The sequence below is a fragment of the Micromys minutus genome, assembly GCF_963924665.1.
Source record: "Micromys minutus genome assembly, chromosome: 17".
Taxonomy (NCBI): Eukaryota; Metazoa; Chordata; class Mammalia; order Rodentia; family Muridae; genus Micromys; species Micromys minutus.
This window is the reverse complement of record NC_137952.1, coordinates 616767-639309: the sequence shown is the minus strand read 5'-3', so window position 1 is coordinate 639309 and position 22543 is coordinate 616767. Positions and strand designations below refer to the sequence as shown.

Genomic DNA, 22543 nt, shown 5'->3' with positions numbered 1-22543 from the left:
GCAGATCTGCTCTTACCATTTCCATGTGATTACGAAGCTCACCCCCAGTCCGATCCTGCTAGACATTAATGGCTCCTCTGCTTTGTTTATGGAAGACCTTCTGGAGGTCTTCACTGCAGCGCCATTTTAAGTGGCTGCCTGGTATTTACCGTCATTCACCCAACCATTGTACTGGGTATTTTAATTTTCATTGACTACAGTTACATGGGCATGTTCATGGTCACTTTCCTAGGCTAGATCCCAAGCTGGAGAGTGACCAGGCCAGTGGTCATGCTTTCTTTCCATTTTGGGACACGCTGCCCAAGCTGTGGTGTGTCTCAGCTGTAGGCAGAGCTGAGCCCTCAGGACAGAGCAGGCATATCTGATGGCCTTTCAGGACTTGGCCACACTTCTTTGCATTCATTCACAGAATGGCTTCCTCAAAAGCAGAAGGTGGAATAAGGAGTCTCGTTTTTATAGTAAGGGAATGTACACACACACACACACACACACACACACACACACACACACACACATACACACACACACACACATACACACGTTCCAAAATGTTAGGTTCTTGAATAGATTTTGATTCTTCTCAATAATAAAAGAGTAAGTTTACAGATTTTTTTGTTTGCTTGTATTTCCTGCTTGGCCTGTTAGACTAAGTAATAGTGAGCAGGCTTTATGTTTGGCTGGGTACTAGTGAGCTGGTGACATGCTGGGCTGGGTACTGGTAGCCAGCTATGTATTAGGGTACTGGGAAGCAGGCTGTAGTGTTCTACCTGAAGGAAAGTGTCTGTGGCATGAGAAAGGCAGCAGAGCAGGGTGAAGTTCTTTGTCTGATGGGCCTTTTTTCTTTTCAAAATAGGAAAGATGCCAAGAATAATGAAGTGTCCTTTTCTCAAATTAAGTAAGTCTCTGAGTTACAAACTTATTTTAAGATTCTCAGTCCTCAGTCTGTTCAGTGACTATAGATTGTTTTGACAGAAATAGCTGTCATTTTCCCTGATTGACAGATTGTCTACAGTCATATGGAAGTTCTTGCTTTTTTCTGCAAGGAGTCTTTGTTTTACTAAGTTCACCTGAAGCTCCCTTTATTTTTGTCCCCCACCCCATGTTCTTCAGTTTTACTAATAAATAGGTATGTGTGTGTGTGATGGGGGTGTACCTATGCACACACATACGCACCCTCATGAGTGCTCAGAGGCACAGAGGATGTTTGGTGTCTTACCTTTTGGTGCCTGCTCTGTTTACTTGAGACAGGGCTCCTGCTAAATTCAGAGCAGTGCTGGCAGCCAGCCAGCCTCAGTCATTCTCCTGTCCCTGCCCTGCCTTAGCCCTGGAGATACAGGTGCACAAGGCCACACCAGCTTTTCTATGGCGTGCTGAGGGTTGGAACTCAAGTCCTTGAGCTTGAACAGTAATCAGTCTGACCTACTGAGCTGTCTCCACAGCACCCTGCTTCCCAATAGAAAATTGTCAATTTTCAAAAGTGAGCAGTATATCAAGTCACAAATATGGTCAATAATAAAATAAGTCTGCTTTCCTGATTCACATTTAAGAGTTTTTAAAATAACATTATGTTAATCTCTAGCCCACATTCCTCACCATGGCTGGCTTTGTTCTTTTGAGTTGATGTTTACTTCTAAAATGAGCACGTCTTTCTAATTGTTCTTTTTTTTTTCTTTTTATTTTCTATGATGAAGACCTAAAAAGTGAGTAGCTTCATTTTTAAAGCTCCCTTATTTTCTGTTTTGAGTATGAACTTGATTGAATGAAAATAAGCAAGCAAGCAAACAAACAAACAAAACCCAATAATTGCTTTGTTTTCCTAGATCCAAGTTAATCCGAGTGGAGAATTTTGAGGCCTACTTTAAGAAACAGCAAGCTGACTCCAACTGTGGGTTTGCAGAGGAATATGAGGTATGTGTTTGTAAATGGTGTTTTCTGCCAGTCTGTTTTCTGACAAAGCTTTGGGTGAGGGGCAGCCTAGAGGGGAGAGAAGAGTGTGTCTGACCCTCTGGGACACACCGTTGCTGGCCAGGAAGCTCACATGGCTCTTTACTTCTGGTGGTGTCTATGTTTAATCTTGTGGATACCTGAAGATTATCCAGAGAGAGACAGAAGCGGTTGGTTGAAGCTAGGGGATTATTAACTGGCCCTGAGCAGCAAAGAAGCCAGAGGGGCTGTTTGGTGGTCTGGGGCTGGACAGCTGTGGGTTCAGAGCTGACTTGGGATTATTGGAACCCTGGGTTAGTAGTTTCTTTGTCATTCTCTTGTCTTCTAGACTCTATCTTCCGTTCAAACTAGCCGAGGGAACTGTCGTATCATGGAAGGTTCCTGCATGCTTGTCCTCACATGATGATGTTCCCCCATTGTTGTCTGCTTTCGCACTCCATAGTCCTGCCCACAACCCCATCATCCATCCTCATTCCAATACCACATCCTCCCGGGTTCCTCAGGCCCCATGGGGACACTCTGTCTCCAGCTGTATTGTGTTTGTCCTTATGCTGCCTGGTTCCATCTGAGGCCTGTGCGCCTCACCTGCCTTACCAGGCAAAGGACTCCTGACCACACCTCTAGGTCTCCAGCTCTGAGGAGGCAAGAGTCATCCTTTCCCTTTCATAGTCCCCTCTGTTTGTCTCAAGTGCTATGCTAGCTAAGTGCCATAAAGTAGATAACTGAAGACCATTGTCTCACTGTTCTAGAGACAAGAGGCTCCAAAGCAGTGTCAGCAGGACCTGCTCCTGTAGCCTCTAGGGGAGATCCTTCCATGTGTCCCCAGCTTCTGGAAAGGCCAGTTGTCCTTTGGTTTGGGAGAAGTATGATTTCTGTATGCGCTGTCACCAACACGAGGTGTTTCCTCTTATGTGTCTGTCTTTGTACCCATATTATAATAACATTACCCATATTAGGTTTAAGGACCCACCTTATTCCCCAGTGACTTCAACTTGATTGCATCTTCCACGGCCATATTCTGTAAGAGCCTACTGGAAGGTACTGGAGGTTAGACGCTAGCACCTCTCTCTTGTTTGCAGTAGTTAACATGTTCTGCCCCTGCACTCCATGTTCCAGTTAAATATACAACTCACTGGTTTTTTACTTTTTTATTTTCTTTCAGGATCTGAAGCTGATTGGAATAAGTTTACCCAAATATACAGCAGAAATAGCCGAAAATAGAGGGAAGAACCGCTACAACAATGTCCTGCCCTGTGAGTGGTTTTATCCCTTTCATCTTCCCTTGTCCCTGGCCATCACACTGTGAATGGCAGAAATATGGGAATCAGTGATACCCACTCGGTATCTCCACCACCATTCAGCACCAGATACTCTCACAGCCATTAACTGTATGTGAGCCAAGGGATGGTTCATTTAATTTAACCCTTACATCCTCAGCTTGTAGAGTAGGTGGTAGAATATTCATCCTGTGTGTGAAGAGAACGAGGCACCGTGTTAGATGACCTGTTCAGGGTTACATTCTTCCTTTTACATTGTTCTAGATGAAAGGGGCAGGAGGAGCTGGTCCCTCGTCACACTCTCTCCTTGCTTGGTGTGACAGCTGAATAGCAGTCTCACGGACGTCCTGCTTTGGGGAATTGCTAGTTTGTATGTGGCTGATTGGTTTTGACTGTCAGCTTGTTCAGTCAAGAATCACTTGGGTAGGGAGTCTTAGGAATTATCTAGACCAGGTTGGCTCATGAGGTATCTTTAGGGTATTATTTTGATTTTAATTACTAGGAGAAGACCTAATGAGCATTCTGTAGGCATTCTATAGGCAGAGAGTTCTGACGGTCTGAGAGGGGTGCCTGCTGAGAGAGTAGCAAGCAGAGGTCCAAGTGTTTGCCGGTCGGTGTGAGTGTGGACGGGCTGCTTTAAGCCCCTGCCTTCCTCATGATGGCATGATTTGGAATTGTAAGCCACACAATATCCCTCTCTCTGTTGCTTTTTTTCTGTCATTGCAAAAGAAAAGAAACCAGAGTAGCACTTACCCAACAGGGGGATAGAAAACTGAAGTGTAAAGGATGGCCAGTAACATGAACTTCCTGCTGTGGCTGTCTGTGGGCAGAGAGCAGTGGCAGGGAATCTTAGCCTTTCTTTGCTTGTCATGAGGATGGTGGTTTTATGGGTAACTTTTACACCAAATTGTTTAATAACTGTCTTTTTTTAAACTTGAAGGCATGCTTTTCTATTAATTTGTATTTGAATTCAGTATTATTTACGTCATGAGTTCTTTTTTGGTTTCTTTTCTTTTACTTGTCAATGGCTCTTGTCCTTGATCAGAGAGAAGTGATTTTTGATACTGTTGGGATAGCTGTCAAGCCTCTGACCTTCTGAGACTAACTCAGACCTTTGGCCTGCTCATGAAAAGCTTATGATTTTGAACGAGGGCTGGGAATTTGATGTTTTGGTGTTGTTTCTATTAACAAGACTTTCACTTGAGACCCATGTCACGACTGTGTTCATTGTTAGTATTGCTGTACCGCTCTGTCCCAGGGACGTTAGGAAGTGGATTCAGATGGGGACCAGGAGCTGTCCTCGGTGCTACTACCCATGACATCTCTTGACATTTGAAATTTCTTCAGTTAGTTTCACTCTGGAGTTGAGCATGCTTGCATGTGTGCTGTCTACATGAGAATGATGTTTAGAACACATGAGGAGTCTGTATTTTAGATCTCTCCATTCATAGTACTTTTATGCCCACACTGGGTTGTCTTCCTCAATTGCTTTGCCTTTTTTTTAAAATTGAAAATAGTTCTTCATACAATATATTTTGATCCCACTTTTCTCTTCCTCATCTCCCTGCAGATCTTCCCCACCTCCTCACCCATTCATTTTTGAGACCCAGACCTTCCTGAGTCAAGTAGATTAGCACCACTGAGCCACAAGGAACCTCCTATTTCTCTCCAGTGCAGGGATCATTGGGGTGTACTGTGGTTTGAACTTGGGTCCTCATGGCTTGTGTGGCAAGCACTTTACTGACGGAGCTATTTCTACAACTCCAAATTTAGAACTTTATCTGACTGTTTGTCTACCATCCATCCATCCATCCATCGATCCATCCACCTTTAATTCATTGATTATTTATATGTATGGGTATGGCTGTGCCATGGCATACATGAGGAGGTCAGAGAACAAATTTTTCCTCCATTATTGGGGTCAAACTTAGGCCACCAGGTTTGGCAGCAAGCTCCTTAAATGGCTTAGCCATCTCACCATCCCTATAACAACCTTTTAGGGCCGTGGAGGAAAGGTTACCTTGGATGTCCTTTTTGCCATAGTAGAATAGGCAAATTTTGTCTGTTGTTTCCCAAGATAGAAGGCCTTGGAAATGTCACTTTGTATCTGAAACTCCTGATTTCCTTATCTTGAAAGCTTGTGGGGTGGTTTTGAGGTGTGAATATGGTTGCTTAGCACCTGTTCTGCTCAGAGAAGACACCCAAGGCTGCAGGAATGAAGACTTCTTTAGTCTGAGGGGATAAGAATGTATGTAGGCCTGGCTTTCAGTGCCTGAGTTTCATTTCTAGTTTTTCAAAGGCTGCCTTCATCTTCTCTGTGCCGTGCCACAGCCTGTCCATGGGGTTCAAATGAGATCATGAATGTGAGGTGTGAAGCACCAAATCAGTCACAGGCTGCCAGTTTGTACTTCTAGAACTTTCCTGCTTGCTACTTTCCTGAAGCATGACATAGAATGAGGATCTTTTTTCTTTTAATTGCTCAGATGATATTTCTCGAGTCAAACTTTCAGTCCAGACCCATTCGATGGACGACTACATCAATGCCAACTATATGCCTGTAAGTGGGTGGCTGCTCTCATGGTCTGGGGGTTCTCTGAATAGGAGTGTGTCTGTCTGGGCCTTTGATGATGACTGAGTTTTCTATTTCTAGGGCTACCATTCCAAGAAAGATTTCATTGCCACACAAGGACCTTTACCCAACACTTTGAAGGATTTTTGGCGTATGGTTTGGGAGAAAAACGTATATGCCATTGTTATGTTGACCAAATGTGTGGAGCAGGGAAGGGTAGGTGTTTTATGAAAAATCATACATTCATTTTTTATTAATGGACACCATGAAATCCATCTGTCTTTTAAAAAGCATTCTTCCCAAACATTAATACTTTCCTCCTTAGAAAATGTTTTGTAATTTTAGCTTTTAGAAAGAAGATGTAAAAAAAACTTGAAAAAAATGTATTATTTTTTTGTGGGCTCATATTAATGTTTGTGATTAAATCTGTGCTGCTGGAGTTAGTGAGTGGATGGAACTGGTTTGGTGCAGTGGACACTGCAAACCTAGGGTGAGGTGTCAGAGAGCACACTGTGCCTGCAGAGCCTATCTGTGTGGTCTCTAAGCAACTGACTCCTAAAGCTCTGACTTTCAAACTTAGGTTTTTAAAATTAAAACCATTTTCAGACTTATCTCCATATGGGTCTCAGCAGTCCCCTCTCTTTCTGTGTGGCCTGGAACCCTCCTGCCATTTCTGTCATAGATAGGAGGGTCTGTCCTGGATTAAAAATCTCATATTTCCTTAAACAGAGATGAGTTGAAAAACACATGATTAATTTAAAAACTGTGTACCTGAAGAAAGGGAAGTAACATTACTTTATGGAACGTTATTTATTATTATTCAGTGCTGGGGATTGGGCGTGGGGCCTGGCTGAGTCCTTGCCACATGCTTTGCTGCTGAGTAATACCCCAGCTATTAGTAGTTTATGTTTTGTTATTGTTTGTTTTGTTTGATTGATTTTTGAGACAGGGCTTCATTCTTAGCCTAGGTTAGACTTAAACTTGCAGCAATTCCGATTCATCTTCCTAAATGCTGATATTATTGGCATGGGCTCCCATGCCTAGAATAAGGTATTCATTTTCTCTCTTCCCCCTTCTCTTCCTCCCCCTGCCCTTACCTTCCCTATCTTCAAGTGTAGATTTCATACTTGAAGAGTTAGTCCCTAAGTCAGTGATTGCCACACCTCCTTGTCCCTCAGAGTCATCTGCAGGATGTTTCTGTGTCAGTGTTCCCTGTTGATTGAGAAGGGAACTGGGCTCAGGTCTGTAGGTGTGCATAGCAAGTGATTTACCTGCTGAATTACCTTGTGTTCTAGACCAAATGTGAGGAGTACTGGCCTTCCAAGCAAGCTCAGGAATATGGGGATATAACTGTGATAATGACATCAGAAGTTGTTCTTCCAGAATGGACCATCAGAGATTTCGTGGTGAAAAACGTAAGTCCAGATTGATCTGAGAAAATCAATGGGTATTAATATTGAGAATAGCTAGTATTTGATGCATGAAAAAAGCATTTTTGCCTCTTTTACATTTTTTCACAATTAAAGTGCCCATCTCTACATGCTATCTAAGGAACCCCTAGCTTTACGTTCTTGAGGGGACTTTTGTGTCCTTTCTGAATAAATGAGTCTTAGGAGCATGGCTATGTCAGTGACACTTTCCTTTCCAGGAGGCCTTTGGGTCATCTGGGTGGGGATATGCATGGGGTGGGTGCTGACTGCTAGGAACCGTTTGTATTGATTCCAGGATTTGGATTCTAGGGCATATGCACTGTTCCCAAAGTTATGAAACTGAATCCAGTCGAATCACACAGACATTCTAGAAAGCTGAATTATTTATCTTTTCTAAAGAGTGTTTGAAAGTAGAGAAAGTGTCCTGAGTCAACATTAATATCAGCTGAGCATGCAAATGTTAATGTTTTTCAGCTTCTGTTGAGGGCCTCAAATGGTTATCTCTTTTGATCTAGTGAGCTCAAGTTTGAGTCTCTGACATGAAGATATGATTTGGAGTTCAGGAATGGGTTCATGAGTCACAGAGCTCAATCTTTATTGCAGTAAATATTAAAAACATAAAAAAGGCTTATCCCTTTATCGGCCTCGTGGTCTCACTCCACAGGCCTGCCTTTAGTACGGAGCCCCGAGCGCCTCTGTCACCCAGTCGGAGCTGCCCCCATGGTCTCTTCATCCGTGCGACTCCCTTCCCTTGGCGGTTTTACTCTGCCTGTTACTGCCTTCGTCCCGGGTGTTTCGTTACCAAGATCTCAACACAAATACGATTCTACAGCTTGATAGCTTTTCATACAAGTTTATATATTCAATTCTCAATCCACAAACTCTCTACACAACAAGATTTTATCAAATAGACAAAGATACAAACTTCCCTTCTATATGAGATATTAGACCTATAAAATCCTTCAGTGTTCATAGCTATTTAATACCAATTAAGTCCACCTGGATCTAGTTCATCCTTCTGGATCTCCATTTTGGAGTTTCTCCTCCTGGTCCTCCTTCTTCCTCTGACCTCTGACTCTTTCTTTCTACCACTCTTACTCCACCCAGTCACTGCCTTTCTTTTATTTTACTAATTAAAATGGGAAGGTTCAGATGAAGTCACTTCATGAGTACGTAACTAGGCAGCCCTTCTTTGGGAAGTGGAATTAACATTAAAATACCAACAGCTTCAGGACAATCTACAAATCTCAGCATTGTTTATTCTCACAATATTGTTTATTTAGAAACTCCTTTAAGAGATGAGTAAGCTCTGTGTTTGTTTCATTTCTGTTGGATATATGTCCAGTGTCTTCTACTTTATTATCACTACATGTTCTAGATATTTTCATATATTCCCCCAGTACCTACATTTCGATCATACTGTCAGGATTATTTGTGGTGGTTAAACAATTTGGAAGCCACATGCATAGCTAGATTTTGGAGAATGGATAACTAAACTTTGACTATGTGCATACTGCGTCACGAAGGAGGTTTTAGGTACCATACGTGGAGCCAACATACAGCCAGCCCCTTTCACTCCTGCTGTGTTGTTCAGCTGTGAAACATACCCAACTTGGATTGAACATATTCAGAATAAAAATTGTGCTTGTATTTAACATGTACATTTAGGTTCATCATTCCCTAAGCCATACTTACAACAACTATTTAAAACACACTAGGTAATATAAATAGTTTAGAAACGATCTAAAGTATAATCACATGTTGTTGACTGACAGGGGTATGAGGAATGTGTCTGTGTGAACATTTGGACTGTACTTACTGAAACCTGGATAGTATAGCCTGCTATACACCTGGGCTGTGTAGAGTCTACTGTCATATATTTATATGACTGCACAGGGATGTGTGGGCAGGTTGGATGCACACATGCTTGTACTACTTTGGGATCCTGAGTGATCCTGAGGAGATTTGAAAAGGTAGTGTCAACATACATATTAGTAGATGAAGTTTTGGCAGAGTGTTTTACTAGGTAGCCCAGGCTGGCCGTAAACTCTTGAACCTCTGTCTCAGCCTTGGTGCTGAAATGACAGGTTTGTGTTGCCATGCCTTGCTTATCATTTATGTTACTGTGCATGATAGAAAAACATCTCTCTCTCTCTGCATTACATTTTAACAGTGACTGATAGATTGGGTTCTAGTTTGTAAGATGAAGATATAGGTGAAGTTTAGTATATGAAATATTAATTCTTATAGATTGGGTTCTAGTTTGTAAGATGAAGATATAGGTGAAGTTTAGTATATGAAATATTAATTCTTACCGGGTCTCAGGAATAATTCAGGTCTTCCTTTGGTGATGTTTAGCACACACTGACATGACCACTTACATAAGTGAGGTCACAGTCAGTGAGGAACATTTGAAGCATGTCAGGCTTATATCTGCAGGCTCTGCCATTTAAATTGACTGGCATGCCTTTTATCTCCAGCTGCTTCTGCTTGGAGTTAACCTTTTTGTATAGAGTTGGCGAAAATGCTGTTGTTCTCATTGTGTTTGCATTAATGAAATGATACAGATTCTAGAGATTTCACAATTCCTACTAAAGCCTTTTTTCAGGCATATATATAGTCTTCTACATGGCATTTTCTAAAATAGTGTTTCGTAATTATGTGAATGCATGCATACATTTCCCTTTTATAGAACGAGAACATCACAGATGGAGCTCCATTTCTTTTGATTAGCACCCTTACTCTTAGCCCCTCCCCCTTTCTTCCTCTCTGCCTCCCTTCTTCCTGCCTCCTGCTCCCTTGCCCTCTGCCCCTGTTTCCTGTCCCCTGCCCTTCTGCTTCCTGTCCTCTGCTCTTTGACCTCTTTCCTGGGTTTCTTTGTGTCTCCTCCTCCCCACAGCTAATTTATTCTCTAAGTAAACCCCTCTAATAATATTTGTGATGTTAGGTATTGTGGGGCGCCGCCCTACATGCCATTGCAAGATGGCGCTGGTTTCCGTTAAGGAACAACGGTAAATAACCAGAGCATGCCCGCCTAAAGCCTAGCCACGCCCCTAGACCCAGGTGCTCGCTTCTGACATCACATCGCATGATTTGGCCCTAGCCCATCAGGAGGCGCCACGTCCGAGGCGAGACAAAACCCCTATATAAGGGGAGGGTTTGGTGCACTCAGGGTCTCCGCTTTGTATAGCTTTGGCTCTCCCTCTCAAGAGTTACTAAAGCTTGCTACAGAAGGATCCTGTGTGTGCCGCGTCGTTCTTGCGGGCGAGACGACTTGCGCGGGACAAGGTATCTGCACTGAAGCTTGTCAGTATCTGCTTCTATTTCTCAAAAAATTATTGCTTTTATAATGAATAAAGATTAAAAAATTAGCTTCAGTGATGGAGATGTCCATTGCCCTGCTGAGGGGACATGTTAAGGTCAGGTACAGATCAATGAATCTAGTTGAATCAAGAACAGAAAGGGGCAGGAGTAGCCTCAGGGGACAGAATTTTAGTAATTATAGGCACATGCTTGGTCTAAGGTAGAATACAGACTGTAACTGACTAGTTTTATTATGACAGTACCCACAGTTTCCTGCTTGCCAGATGTTAAAGTAGCAGACTGAGTTTGTATGTGTATATATGTGCATTGTGGTGTGTGTGTTGTCTTGTAGTGTGTGCATTTTTCTATTTCTCTACGTGAATGTGTGTTCCCTTTTGAGATCAGTATAATTCTAGATAGTTGCTTGGTGTTGGTAGTTGTGTGGTAGTACCATATACTATCTAGAGAGCCCAGGACTTACCAGGTGGTTCTTGCCCAACAGGTGTAGACCTCCTGACCATACTTAGGGAAATGATTTTGAAGGGTTTCAGGGAAGTACCATTTCCAGGTGGGTTGTAGAATTCAGCTCATGAAGTTCCCAGGAGGAGCAGGTGTGTGCGTGTGGGGCAGTTACTGGCTGGTAGCTGAGAACAGAAGTGATCTAAACTCAAAATGGAACAGGGTGTGTTGTCTCCACATAGGGTGGATATCGGGTGGTCATTGCCATTTTCTCTGCGCCTCTGCTGCCCATCATTAGTAGGGGAGATGAAGCCCTCCCTTCTTAGGAATACCATGAGGATTTGGTGATGGGGATTAAATATGCTGTGATTGGAATTTCTGGGGAGTAACTCCTGCCTGGCTGCCTGTTTTTCTTTCTGTGCAGTAAGGTTGGTTCTCAGGCCTGCTTGATTTCACTTACTGTTGCAGTGTCAGGTATCCTGACTCTCTGGATCTCTAACTTATTTTGTTGGCCTCTAGATGCAGAATAGTGAGAGTCATCCTCTGCGGCAGTTCCATTTCACCTCCTGGCCTGACCATGGTGTTCCTGACACCACTGACCTGCTCATCAACTTTCGGTACCTGGTCCGGGATTACATGAAGCAGATTCCCCCTGAGTCACCAATCCTGGTACATTGCAGGTATGCATGGTTAGCATTGTATACAGGTGTGACAACTTGAGATGTAATGATATTTATGAACATGTCCCCCTCCCCGTCCAAAGCAGTGCTGAAGAGGAAATGCAGTAGGCAGTTGGAAATTCGAGCAGGGACTGTGACCTTAGTTCCTGAGCCATGAGACTGTAGAAGCTATGTAGTGTTGTAGTAAATATTAAAAGGGTGGGCTTAACCTTTTATCGACCTCTGTGGTCTCACTCTGTGGATGCCATTTTATTATGGAGCTGAGCCCACTGTCTTACTCACTTGCATTGCTTTTATACTGCACTGATGCCCTCAGCTGAGGGTATTTGCCATCTGCTCATTTACGGAAACGGTGTGCCCATGCCTACAATAGAACCAGCAGAATTTAGCATTAAAGATAAAAGAATTAATTAGAGCAGAGGCTTCATAAAAAGATGCACCTTCATGTCCTAAGTCACAGGACCCTTTGAGTGACATGGAGTGTGAGGTTAGCAAGATGTCTGTGACATTGGCCCAACTTGCTTGGAGCTGAGTTGAGGAGCAATGTGTTTGCCTCAGAGAGGGATAATGAAGATGTGGGTACCAATGGGGGACGGGGAGATCTGTGGAGAGGCAACTGATGGTGCTGTGCTCATTTCTCTGTCTTCTAGTGCTGGGGTTGGAAGGACAGGTACTTTCATTGCTATTGATCGCCTGATCTATCAGATAGAGAACGAGAACACCGTGGATGTGTACGGTGTTGTGTATGATCTTCGGATGCACAGGCCTCTGATGGTACAGACAGAGGTGAGTCCAGATTTCTGTTTGACACTTTGCCCTTCCCATAGGTCAGTGAAAGGTCACGTAGTATCACATGCTGGACTCTTCTAGATCTTTCTTGCTCTTGGCTGTGAATTTCAGTTGTACTTGAGGAAGTAGTAGAATCACACATGCAGATAGTGTCGGGAGTCTTTGTTTTTACTGTGTCTGAGTTTTTAAGAAGTCTTCTTTGAAATAAAGAGATTATTTTTTTTTTGTGCATATGGGTATTTTGCCTGCATGTATGTCTTTGTATTGCATGTATTCAGTGCCCACAGAAGCCAGAAGAAGACATTGAATCCCCTGGAAATGGAGTCACAGGTAGTTGTGAGCCACCTTAGGTAGTAGGAACCACACCTACGTTCTCTGTGAGACCTCTGCAGCGATCTTAACCGCCGAGCCATCTCTTCCAGCCCTCTTTTTAAGACTCTTGGTTTGGTTTCTAGATTTTAAATTTATAAAATTAGGCTTTAAATGTAACAAGTTATTGTTTATTAAAAATTTACGGGTGGTTTAGTCTTCATCTTTGAGATCTGACCATCTTTAAGCTAGCAGAACAGATTATCAAACTTTAATGGTAGAAAATAACACATTGCCACTGAAGCAGAAATGTAGCATCTTATGTGTTCCTAGCCTTGCAGATGTTAATGAACATTGTTATCAGAGCTACACAAGGATGACTGAGCAGAGTGTGTGTGGTTGGTATGTACTGTGTGTGTGTAGAGCTGCTGGAGCCACCTTGCCCTTCCTGAAGTGTCCCTTGTAATCTTTGAACCTGGGGCATATTCTTATCAGAGTGTGTCAGGAAGTGGCTTCCAGGGGTGGACATTCCCAGACCAAGATTCATCTCGTCTCAGGATGTTGCTCTGTACCGGCTTAGAAACTTATGACTATGTGCAGAGTCTGAGTCTGGCAGGTATGCTAGAGGTCTGGGTACATTGTGTGCTTTTGGGTGAGATGCATGACTGGGGGAGAAAGAATGAAAATTTGCTTCTGTGTTAGATTTTCATTTTTTTTACTACAGTTTTATAGAGTGAGAAGAACAGAAATCTCATGATCTAGCTGTGGATTCTTCCCTCATTTTGCTGTGAGCAAAAAGAAGCCCTTCTTCCCTTAAGTTCCCTTCTTGTCAGGTTTGGTCACAGCAAGAAGAGAGGGAACTTGCCCAGCAGGTGGCACTATAGAACCCCTTGAACACATTTATGTGTCCATCTGTGGAGTAGTTTGAAAAGATTGGATGCACTTGTTTATGAAGTTTTCTTTTATGGCACTTCCTTTTTTTTTTTTTTTTAAACAGCACATGCTTCCTCTATTTAAACGGTAATGTGCAGATTCTGATACACTTGTATTAGTTACTTTTTGAAAAAAAAAGCAAAACAAAAAACAATTGGTGTATGGAAGTTTATTTTGCCTCACCATGGTTTGGTCTGTCACAGTGTGTCAGTGTCTCTTACTGTGGCAGCAGCAGGATGACACTGGTCACATCCTGCCTGCAGTAAGGCAGGAGAGAGACGACTGTTGGGGCTTAACCCTCTTCCTTTCTTACTTGCTGCAATCCTTAGCCCCCATTCAGGATGTGCCATCTCTCGTCTGGTGACCCTCCTACTCACCCAGAGGAGTGTCTCCTAGTGATTCTCAGTTTCATCCAGTGGACAGTTAAGATTGGTTATTACGCTTCCCTAAAGAGTAGCCCCCACTCAGGTTCACCTCACACCCTTTAACCCTTTTCCTCTTTAGAGAATCTTTCCAACTTACTCTCCCTCCGCACAGTATTTCCTCTGCTTCTTCATCTGACCCTCTCCAAGGTTCTGATCAGGAAAGGTGTGAGAACCTCCTCTAGTTAAGCATTGCTGATGAAGAAAGCTGTGTAGGACAGGTGGTGTTGGGATGACACAGGATGATTTGTTTAAACATCATCTGTGTTCTCATCCCTGGGACCTGGTGCTCATACTTCTCTCTCATTTCCTTCCCACCAGGACCAGTATGTCTTCCTCAATCAGTGTGTTTTGGATATTATCAGAGCCCAGAAAGACTCAAAAGTTGATCTCATCTATCAGAACACAACTGCAATGACAATCTATGAAAACCTCGAGCCAGTGAGCATGTTTGGAAAGACTAATGGTTACATCGCCTAGTTCCAAAGCAAACCCTTTCTGAAGCTAACCGGACCATCACACCCACAGTGAAGGAGAACGCCCTGACAGGAACACGTTTTATGTGTCTCAGTTCTCAGTTCTTTGTTCTGTTATGTTAGAACTACTTGGAGGGCATTGGGCTATGCATGTAAAACATGGCAGATCAGCAGTTGGGGCTGTCAGGGGCTGTCAGGCGCTGTGGAAGGTGGTGTGTAAATCAGCTGCATTCCTGATTACCAATGGGATGGGTTCACTTTTTGTTTTTTCCTTGGGAATTGTGGAAAACCAGGAAAAGTGAGCTATGTTTTTGTTTTCCAAACAGATTTGTTCTCCTCTTTTTCTCCTCCTCTCTCCTCTCTCTCTTCCTTTCCTAGCCCCCTCCTCTCTTTTTTTTTTTTAAAGACTTTTATATGATTCACATGATAAAGCCAGGATTATGTTGGGTTGAATATATTTTAAGTATAAGAGGTCTATTTTTACCTACTGTATCTTGGAATCTAGTCGCTGGAAATGCATGGCTGTGGGTGTTTCTCATGCAGGAAGGGGCACATAGTGCCTCTTCTCTGTAGGTTTCTATTTGAACATGTGCCTTTTCTGAATTATGCTTCCACAGGCAAAACTCAGTAGATATTTCTATTTTTATATTGGATCTCAGAATTGGAATATACAGAATATTTAAGCAGTAGCTTAGTATCAGAGGTTTGCCTCCTCAGTAACATTCCTGTCCCATTGATTGGAGGAGGCTTTCCCTGTGGCCCGCCCTTGACACACATTTGTCATTTGTGCTCCATGTTCCTTTTTCTTTCTTTTTTTTTTCCCCTCCCAGTTTTCGCCAAAGACTTCTATTGGTGAGATTTTTATCCCATTGGTTGGGTGAGAATAGAAATTTAAAATATCACCATGAGACTCTCTGTGGGTGGGGGTGGGGAAGAACATAGGAATCAACATACCGTGGTGTGTGCACCCCTTCTCATCCCGTCTGTCTTCTACTCTCTCTCATTTCTGTCTTTGGTAAGAAGGATTATTTAAAGGTGCAATATGTGATGTAGTGGTTCACGATGCTCTGGGTTCTTAGTAATGTTTTACTCAGGTTGTCATTTTATATGTATTTGTGTGTGTGTGTATGTGTGTGTTTTGTATCGTGGTGATCTGTGAACATTTCAGTGTGAACTCAGATTAACCCCTTCCCCTCCGAAGTCCACTGGCTTTAGTCTACCTGCAGTGACACACATCAGTATCTACTGTATATATAAATACTAGACTCGTTTTTTTTGTATTCAGCTGTTGATTTTTAATACACGGCAAGGGCAGGGAATATGACAGTCATGTGACATACCATGTGGTACACCATTTCACTCACTCACACACCCCCTGCCCACAGTCAGACTGAAATAAAAACCACAAGGAGGCGTCTCTGGTGAAGAACATGATAAAGGTTAAAAATCTTTATCTCAATAGGTCCCTGAGAGTTTTTCTTTTATGCTTAGGTGAAGGAGGCAGAGAACAAGGTTCCCTTGTTCTGTAAGTGCTTTGTGCAACTTTGTCCACTTCAGTTCCAAAATCTGTTCTTAGAGGAGGCTTTTGGACCAAGTTAAAAGTCTTCCTCTGGAGCCCTCCATGTGTAAGTAGCTGCTACAGTTGGTTTCTGCTCTCCGGTTGTCCTGCGGGCATTCCAGCAAGCTCACACAGCGCTAGTTCCCACGAGAGGGTCAGTCCTGCAGAACCGCGCCTCAGTGCCTTCAGAGAGTCTCCCATGTTCAGAAACCGTCATCTGGATGAGATGCTGGGGCTGGAGAAGGAACCAGAATTCCTGGGGGACTGGAAAGGGATGGCTGAGGATGTCAGGGATCTCTTCCACAACAGCTCCTCATTCTCCATGACCTTCGACTCCTTCTCCCGGGACTCCTGCAACGCTGCCTGCTCTGTGGAAAGTTGCCTTGAAATGGCCATGCCTTTGTCCATTTGAGCTTTTAACTCTTCGTTCTCCTACTGGAACCGCTTCAGCTTGTCAGCCAGTGCTGTGTTGTTGTCCACCAGCTTTTCCATCTTCATTAGCTTCACGTCCTGCGTGCGCTACTTCTCATTCTTGATCTCTGACATAGTTTCCAGGCTTTCTAGTTCTTGCTCCAGATCCATGACCTGGGGTGGAGGAGTTAAAGTCGCCTTCTCTCTTGACAATTGCTTATGTTCCTCTGATTTTGACCTTTCATTTAAAGTTCTTACTCTTCAGATCATTGATTTATTTCTCTAGTGATTCCTGCTTCTCATTAAGCAGATTCTTTAGTGACTTCTTTTCCATTTCATGGCTTTTCTTGATTTCTGAAAGGGAGGCTTCATAGGTCTTCCTCAGCAATTCCACTTTCTCTGAGTGGTCAGCTTCGATCTCTAGCTTAGTGGTTTTGTGGGCGGCATTTAAGTTGAGTTTTCTCTTTTTCCGCCTCCTCAATGTAAATGCTCTGAAGCTTCTCACACTCTGCAGTGTATAATTCTTTCAGCCGCTTCTCCAGTTCTGTGCAGTCTGTCTGATGCTGCTGGTTTAGTTTCTGAACAGATCCTTTATACACTATTTGTAAGTCATTCCTAGCCTTTTCTAGCTTCGCACAGGTGCTTGAAGTGGCTGACAAGTTCTTGAGAGAGGGTTTTGTGTTGCTTCAGTGCTTCTTCCTGCTCAGACAGGAGGTGCTGGATCACAACTGTTAGTGCTGCAAACTTGGCATTACCACAGGAAAGAAGCTGTTTGAGGTGTAGAGTAAATCCACGTTGCTTTTCACATTTTGTCTTGTATTGAGCCAACTCAAGTGTTCTTTCAGAGGATAGCACATCTGGATTTGTCTGGGTCTGGATGTACAGGCTTCTGAGATTCTTCTGCCTGCCGTTCTTAACTGAATTAAAAGCTGTAAGTAGATTCTTTTTGAAGAACCTTTTGGAGAAGTTTTGAGCAAGTGTACATGAGCTCTGGGTACCAAAGGCTTCAGATAGGGTCCTGACCCATTCTGAAATGCCTGTTTGGGAGGTTTCTCTTTGTGTTTGTTGATGGGAGCATTGCCACCAGAGCTGGACACACGCCTGACCCTCTGATGTGATAAGGCCCTGTCAGAACCTAGGGGTCCACTGTCATTTTTCCTTCTCAGGCAGGGAGCAGCAGGCCCCACTTTGGCTTTTAGACCTGGTGTTCTCCTCAGGCTGCAGGAGTCTGGCTTGGAACTGCTCCTGCCTGGGTTGGTGGAAGTTTTGTGTGCAGAGCCCACAGAGACTTGGATTCAAAACTCTCATTCCTGTTTTGCTTTCCCAGCTCTTCCACTGGAGCCTCATAGTCCTGCTCATCCTCTTCAGGGCCAATCTGATCGATGTGGGAAACATATGTTACTTCCAAAAACTCTGAGCTTTTCATCTTAACCAGGACCTTTGATCTTCTGGAACAAGGCAGCTACAGAGCGGGTCTCAGTCCCTGCGTGAGGAGAACCTGTCTTGTCAACATCCTCCTGATTTGATTTCCTGGCAGATCTTGTTCTTAGAACCCTGAGTGAAGCGTTTTTTTTAGAACGAGTTGTAACTTGCGCAGCCTGGCTGGTAATGAGTTTATTAAACTGTTGCTTGTGTGTCTTGCTAATTAGGAATTCTGCTTTTGGTGTTTTGTTAGTAATTGTCAACAATTTAGAAGGCACTGGTGAGGGCGAGGGGCCCCTTGTAACCTTAGGGTTGGGTGTGTTCTTTATTAGGGAATCGTGTTTGGGTTGCAACGCTGATCTGGATATAACTTTGGCTTTAATGTTTTTGAGGTTTGGTCTGGGTTAACTTACAATTTCTGTCTTAACTTTACTGCCTATGGTGGTGTTTGTTTTGGTAGCTGATTGCTCTCCTTTCAAGTTTGGTGCACTTTTAGCATCTCTTAGTCCGTTCTCCACATTAGTGCACTTCTGCATCACGTCCACAGGTGAAAGTGTGACGCTCACACTGGGGGGCTGCTTAAGTGGGGTTGGCATGCAAGCTGGATTCTCTGTGCAAATGGCTCCACCGTTCTCATCCCACCCCATTTCATACGATGAAATCCTCTGCCCTGGAACACTTCTCAGGGGCAGCTCCTCAGTACTATGTTGGGTGTCTGAGTCTTTGTCCCAGGAATTGATGTGTGGATCTTCAGTCACTGTGACTTTACAGTCAGTCCAAGACTCCGGTTTTACTCTTATCAAAAGCTGGCACCAGGATGGAACGTTTACCATGAACATGACAGTCGGGCAATGTTCCTCTGAGGTTTTGGCCCATTTCCTGCTGAGCATACGAGCCGTATGAATGTGTCTCACTGTTTGGGGCATCCTTGGATACACAATAGGACTTCTGTAATACAGACCCATTGGGGACCACAATGCCATCAGCAGTGACACAGCTTGTATCTCGTTTTCTCCAATGAGCCCTTGCCCTGTCCCATCTGTGTAGTCTTTGGTGACATTTCCTAAAGAATACCGACACTGCATTCCAATGTCTGGACTGTCAGTTTGCATCAGCACATCAGAAATCATTGTGTAAGTTGGGTTTAGGGTCTTAGATGGTGTGGTTTGAAAGTTTTCCAAGTTCTCTCTGTTATAATTAATCCCTCTCTCACACATCTGAGAGGAATGGGGCGGGGTCCCATTGGAGCAGGACAATGCATTTCTGTCTCACTGTTGGCTGCCAACCTCCAGGAGCATGTAAAAGCTGACCCTTTTCAATAGCTTGGTGCATTATAAAGGTATGGCTATACTTTCTACTTTCATGTCATATGTTTGTTTTAGCTCCAAAGTTTAAGGGGAGTCTCAACAAACATAATTATCATCAGACTCACACACACACAGGACTTAGATCGATCAAACCTCTCATCCTGGATCGCCTCTAGGGAATCAAAGTTACTGTGTGGGTCTGGGGTTTTCCTGTGTTCACAAGTGCAGAAGACTGGCAGGTAAGCTCACTATTCATTACAAAAGTATGCTTCCCCATGAAATCACCTGAAGGCTCTGGGTAATCAGGCGCTTCAACATGCTGGTGGCTTAAAGAGACACTTTCACTACTGTCCACAGCAGGATCCATTTCATACTCAACCACCATGTCATCTGGGTTGGCAGAGTCCCAATCCCCGTGAGTAACTGTAAGACGCTGGGTAGATGGTGCTGCTTTGAAGTATTTAGATGGGTTCGTGTTTTTATCACCGATAAGCACATAATGTGATTCATCTTCTGTTCTATCTTATCATTATTCATCCTGAATATTAATCTTACAGCTCTGCCATTTTATCTTTTCTTCAAATCCTTTTAAATGAGAGTAAATGAAAGATGGTCCAGCTTCTCCCCTTTCTATTGCTTTCCACGATTGCAGTATTAGACCCTTTCAAGTTGAAATGACTTCTTGTCCTTGAGTGAGTTTCAGTCGCTGTGTCCTAGCTCCTCCTGAGGTCCCCACCGGGGCCCAGATGGGCTACAGAATGGGATCCACTCCGCACTTGCCCGCAGAGGCGGAGAGCCAGCCTTGAGGGAGCCACGGCGCCCTGCACCCTCGGCAGGTCCCGCTTGTGAAGCATCTGTATCTGGGGCTCGAAGCTCGACCCCAACCCGCACCAGCACCGGGTGGCCAGGCTGGAACCCGGAACCCAGAGCCCAGGTGTTTCAGCCTCCCCATGGGCCGCCAGGGGAGGGGATACTAAACTCTTAAACCAGTCATTCCTATGAATTGAGGTGTACACAGTTTGATTTGTATCAAAGATGTAATTATTATTTTTTAAAACCTCTTTCACTATACTGCTGCTGTAATTACTTTGAATTTTTAAAGAAAATGTAGATTTTTTTTTTTTTTTTGGCTTCAGGTGTGTATTCACCAAGAGTTTCAGAATTTATGTGGTTTTATTTTATTGGTACATAATCTGCAAATTTCTCAAGGCATTAACATGACAAGATTAGTGTGTTTTATCTTATGGCTCAGGTTATATTTGAAGAAGTTTCAAGTTTATTTTCTAGTAGGCAATGAAGTGTATATAAGGTCTTATGAAGGATTCGCCAAGTCCCTGGAGTCCTGTGGCTGTTTTCCACAGTGATACATCCTGCTGTATGTTGGGACCATGGTATTATGTTGAAGACGAGGGCGGGATCTTTTCTGAGGACCTGGCCACCATGGGCCCCGTGGTAACCTGTCTTCTGATGTTCTGCACTCTGTTCCTTACGATACCAGCACTTGGATGGCTGACTGGACCTGACCATGAGTATTGTAGGGTTAGAGAGGGCGAACCATGATGAACTGGAAGCCCTGCTTTGTAACCTTTCCTTTGTGGTACTGAAAGGATCGAAAGAAGAGGTCAGGGTGCTGCTGCCATGCTCTCGGGGAGAATTTTACTTCTCAAATGGAAACTGCACTTTTTGCTAAATCCTTTGCATTTTGATGTTCATTTAGTGTCCAGCCCTTCAGAGAATGGGCTGGCCAGGGAAGGCTGGGCCCCTTGCCTCACGTCTGTGGGGAACTTGCCGATGCAGTTGTGAATCAGGGAAGCCATGCTGTCTCCGGGTGTGGAGTGAAGTTGAACATGGATGGGCTCATTTCCAAATCCCTGTCCAATGTGCCCACTTGGGGGCGCTATTCAGAGACCATTCTGTGTACCACTTATCCATTTTCTCAGTGTGTTAGGAACTATTGTAGTGGGTGGCGAGGGGTTCAATTCCATGCAACACCTATGCCCTGGTTCTGCTGCCATAGAAAGCATGAGGAAAGGACTCGCCGCTGAAATAGTCATGTTGAAGATTAGAGTCCCTTAAAAAAATCAAAGCAACATGAACACACTGTATAAAACTGCAAAACACAGAAACCATCTCCACTTCTCCTGTATGGGTCTGGAAAGTCTTTAGGCATCAGCCCCAGCAAGGCATTCTCAGTCCCAGGAGGAAGGCTAGTGGCAGAGAGGTCTGGAGTTCCAAATGGGCACGTCACAAGAAGCTCACCATGCCATGTTACATCCGGAGGAGGACTGTGTGGTGGAGTTTGCATAGCACAACAATTGGATAGGGAAGATTGACAGCAGAGGCTAAGGCTGGGCAGAGCATGGGGAAAGGTTCTTCTCACTGTTTGCCCCAAGCCCTCAGTGGAACTGTGAACAAAAGTTCTAAGAGTCTGGTGAAACTGGAACAACGGAGCTCCCGCTCAGATACGACTGCAGCACCTAGAAAAGCAGCCAGTGTGGGGCACAGCGAAAGGCTCAGGTGGCCAACCACTTTGGAGGACTGGGCCACTGACTGATGTCTTCTAAGGAGAAAGGCTTTTCCGCTATAACTGAATCTAGCAACTACTGGCACCAGTGGGTGTCCGCTCTGAGGCCATTTTGTGATCTCCAGACTTTGGCACAATGGACCTGCTGGCTTTGTGATTTGTGAAGTTGGAGGCTCTGGGGGTGGGAGCAGGGGTGGGGGTGGGGAGGCGTGGGGAAGGGCCAACTATGCAGCTGGGTCACTCATACTTGTTTTCTGGGATAGAGAAGCCCCATTTTCTTTTCTTCTTTCCTCTTCCTCTTCCTCTTCTTCCTCTTCCTCCTCCTCTTCCTCTTCCTCTCCTCTCCTTCTCCTTCTTCCTCTTCCTCTTGTTCCTTCTCTTCTCCTCCTCCTCCCTTCTTTCCTCCTCTCTCCCCTCCGGTCCCCCTTCCCTCCTCCTTCCCCTCTCCTCCCCTTTCCTCCTCCCTCCCATCCCCTCCCCTTCCCTCCTTCCTCCCCTTTCCTCCCCCCTTCCCTCCTCCCTCCCCTCCCCTCCCTCCTCTTCCTCCTCTTCTCTTGTTCTTTTTTGCAGTGCTTGACTGTGCTTGTTGAGTTAAACAAGCCTGGTGACTGAAGTTGATTCACCTCAAAACAAAGTTGGAATTCTGCATCTTTCAGATTGCTGTGTAGCAACTGTGGATTTATCAACTGTAGCTTTTTCTCCCTGGGGCACAGACTGGAAGTGTTGGATG

General features: G+C 44.1%; 1 protein-coding gene and 1 pseudogene across 2 annotated transcripts in view; one reads left to right on the top strand and one right to left on the bottom strand.

Annotated features, from left to right (window-relative positions):
- PTPRJ (protein tyrosine phosphatase receptor type J) overlaps positions 1 to 14960 on the top strand; it is a gene marked incomplete at its 5' end in the record, with an annotated part of 146073 nt that extends 131113 nt beyond the window's left edge. Inside the window, 9 exons of the mRNA XM_080931497.1 lie at positions 854 to 895; positions 1821 to 1908; positions 3107 to 3197; positions 5705 to 5778; positions 5872 to 6006; positions 7086 to 7205; positions 11502 to 11662; positions 12313 to 12448; positions 14437 to 14960. Coding sequence (XP_080787623.1) covers positions 854 to 895; positions 1821 to 1908; positions 3107 to 3197; positions 5705 to 5778; positions 5872 to 6006; positions 7086 to 7205; positions 11502 to 11662; positions 12313 to 12448; positions 14437 to 14595 — 1006 coding nt within the window. The 3' untranslated portion in view covers positions 14596 to 14960. The remainder of the gene's footprint in view (positions 1 to 853; positions 896 to 1820; positions 1909 to 3106; positions 3198 to 5704; positions 5779 to 5871; positions 6007 to 7085; positions 7206 to 11501; positions 11663 to 12312; positions 12449 to 14436) is intronic.
- Positions 14961 to 16362: 1402 nt separating this feature from the next.
- On the bottom strand, positions 16363 to 21979 carry LOC308431728 (microtubule-associated tumor suppressor 1 homolog; annotated as a pseudogene). The gene has a single exon. The product of its transcript is annotated as a microtubule-associated tumor suppressor 1 homolog (transcript).
- Positions 21980 to 22543: the final 564 nt, after the last annotated feature.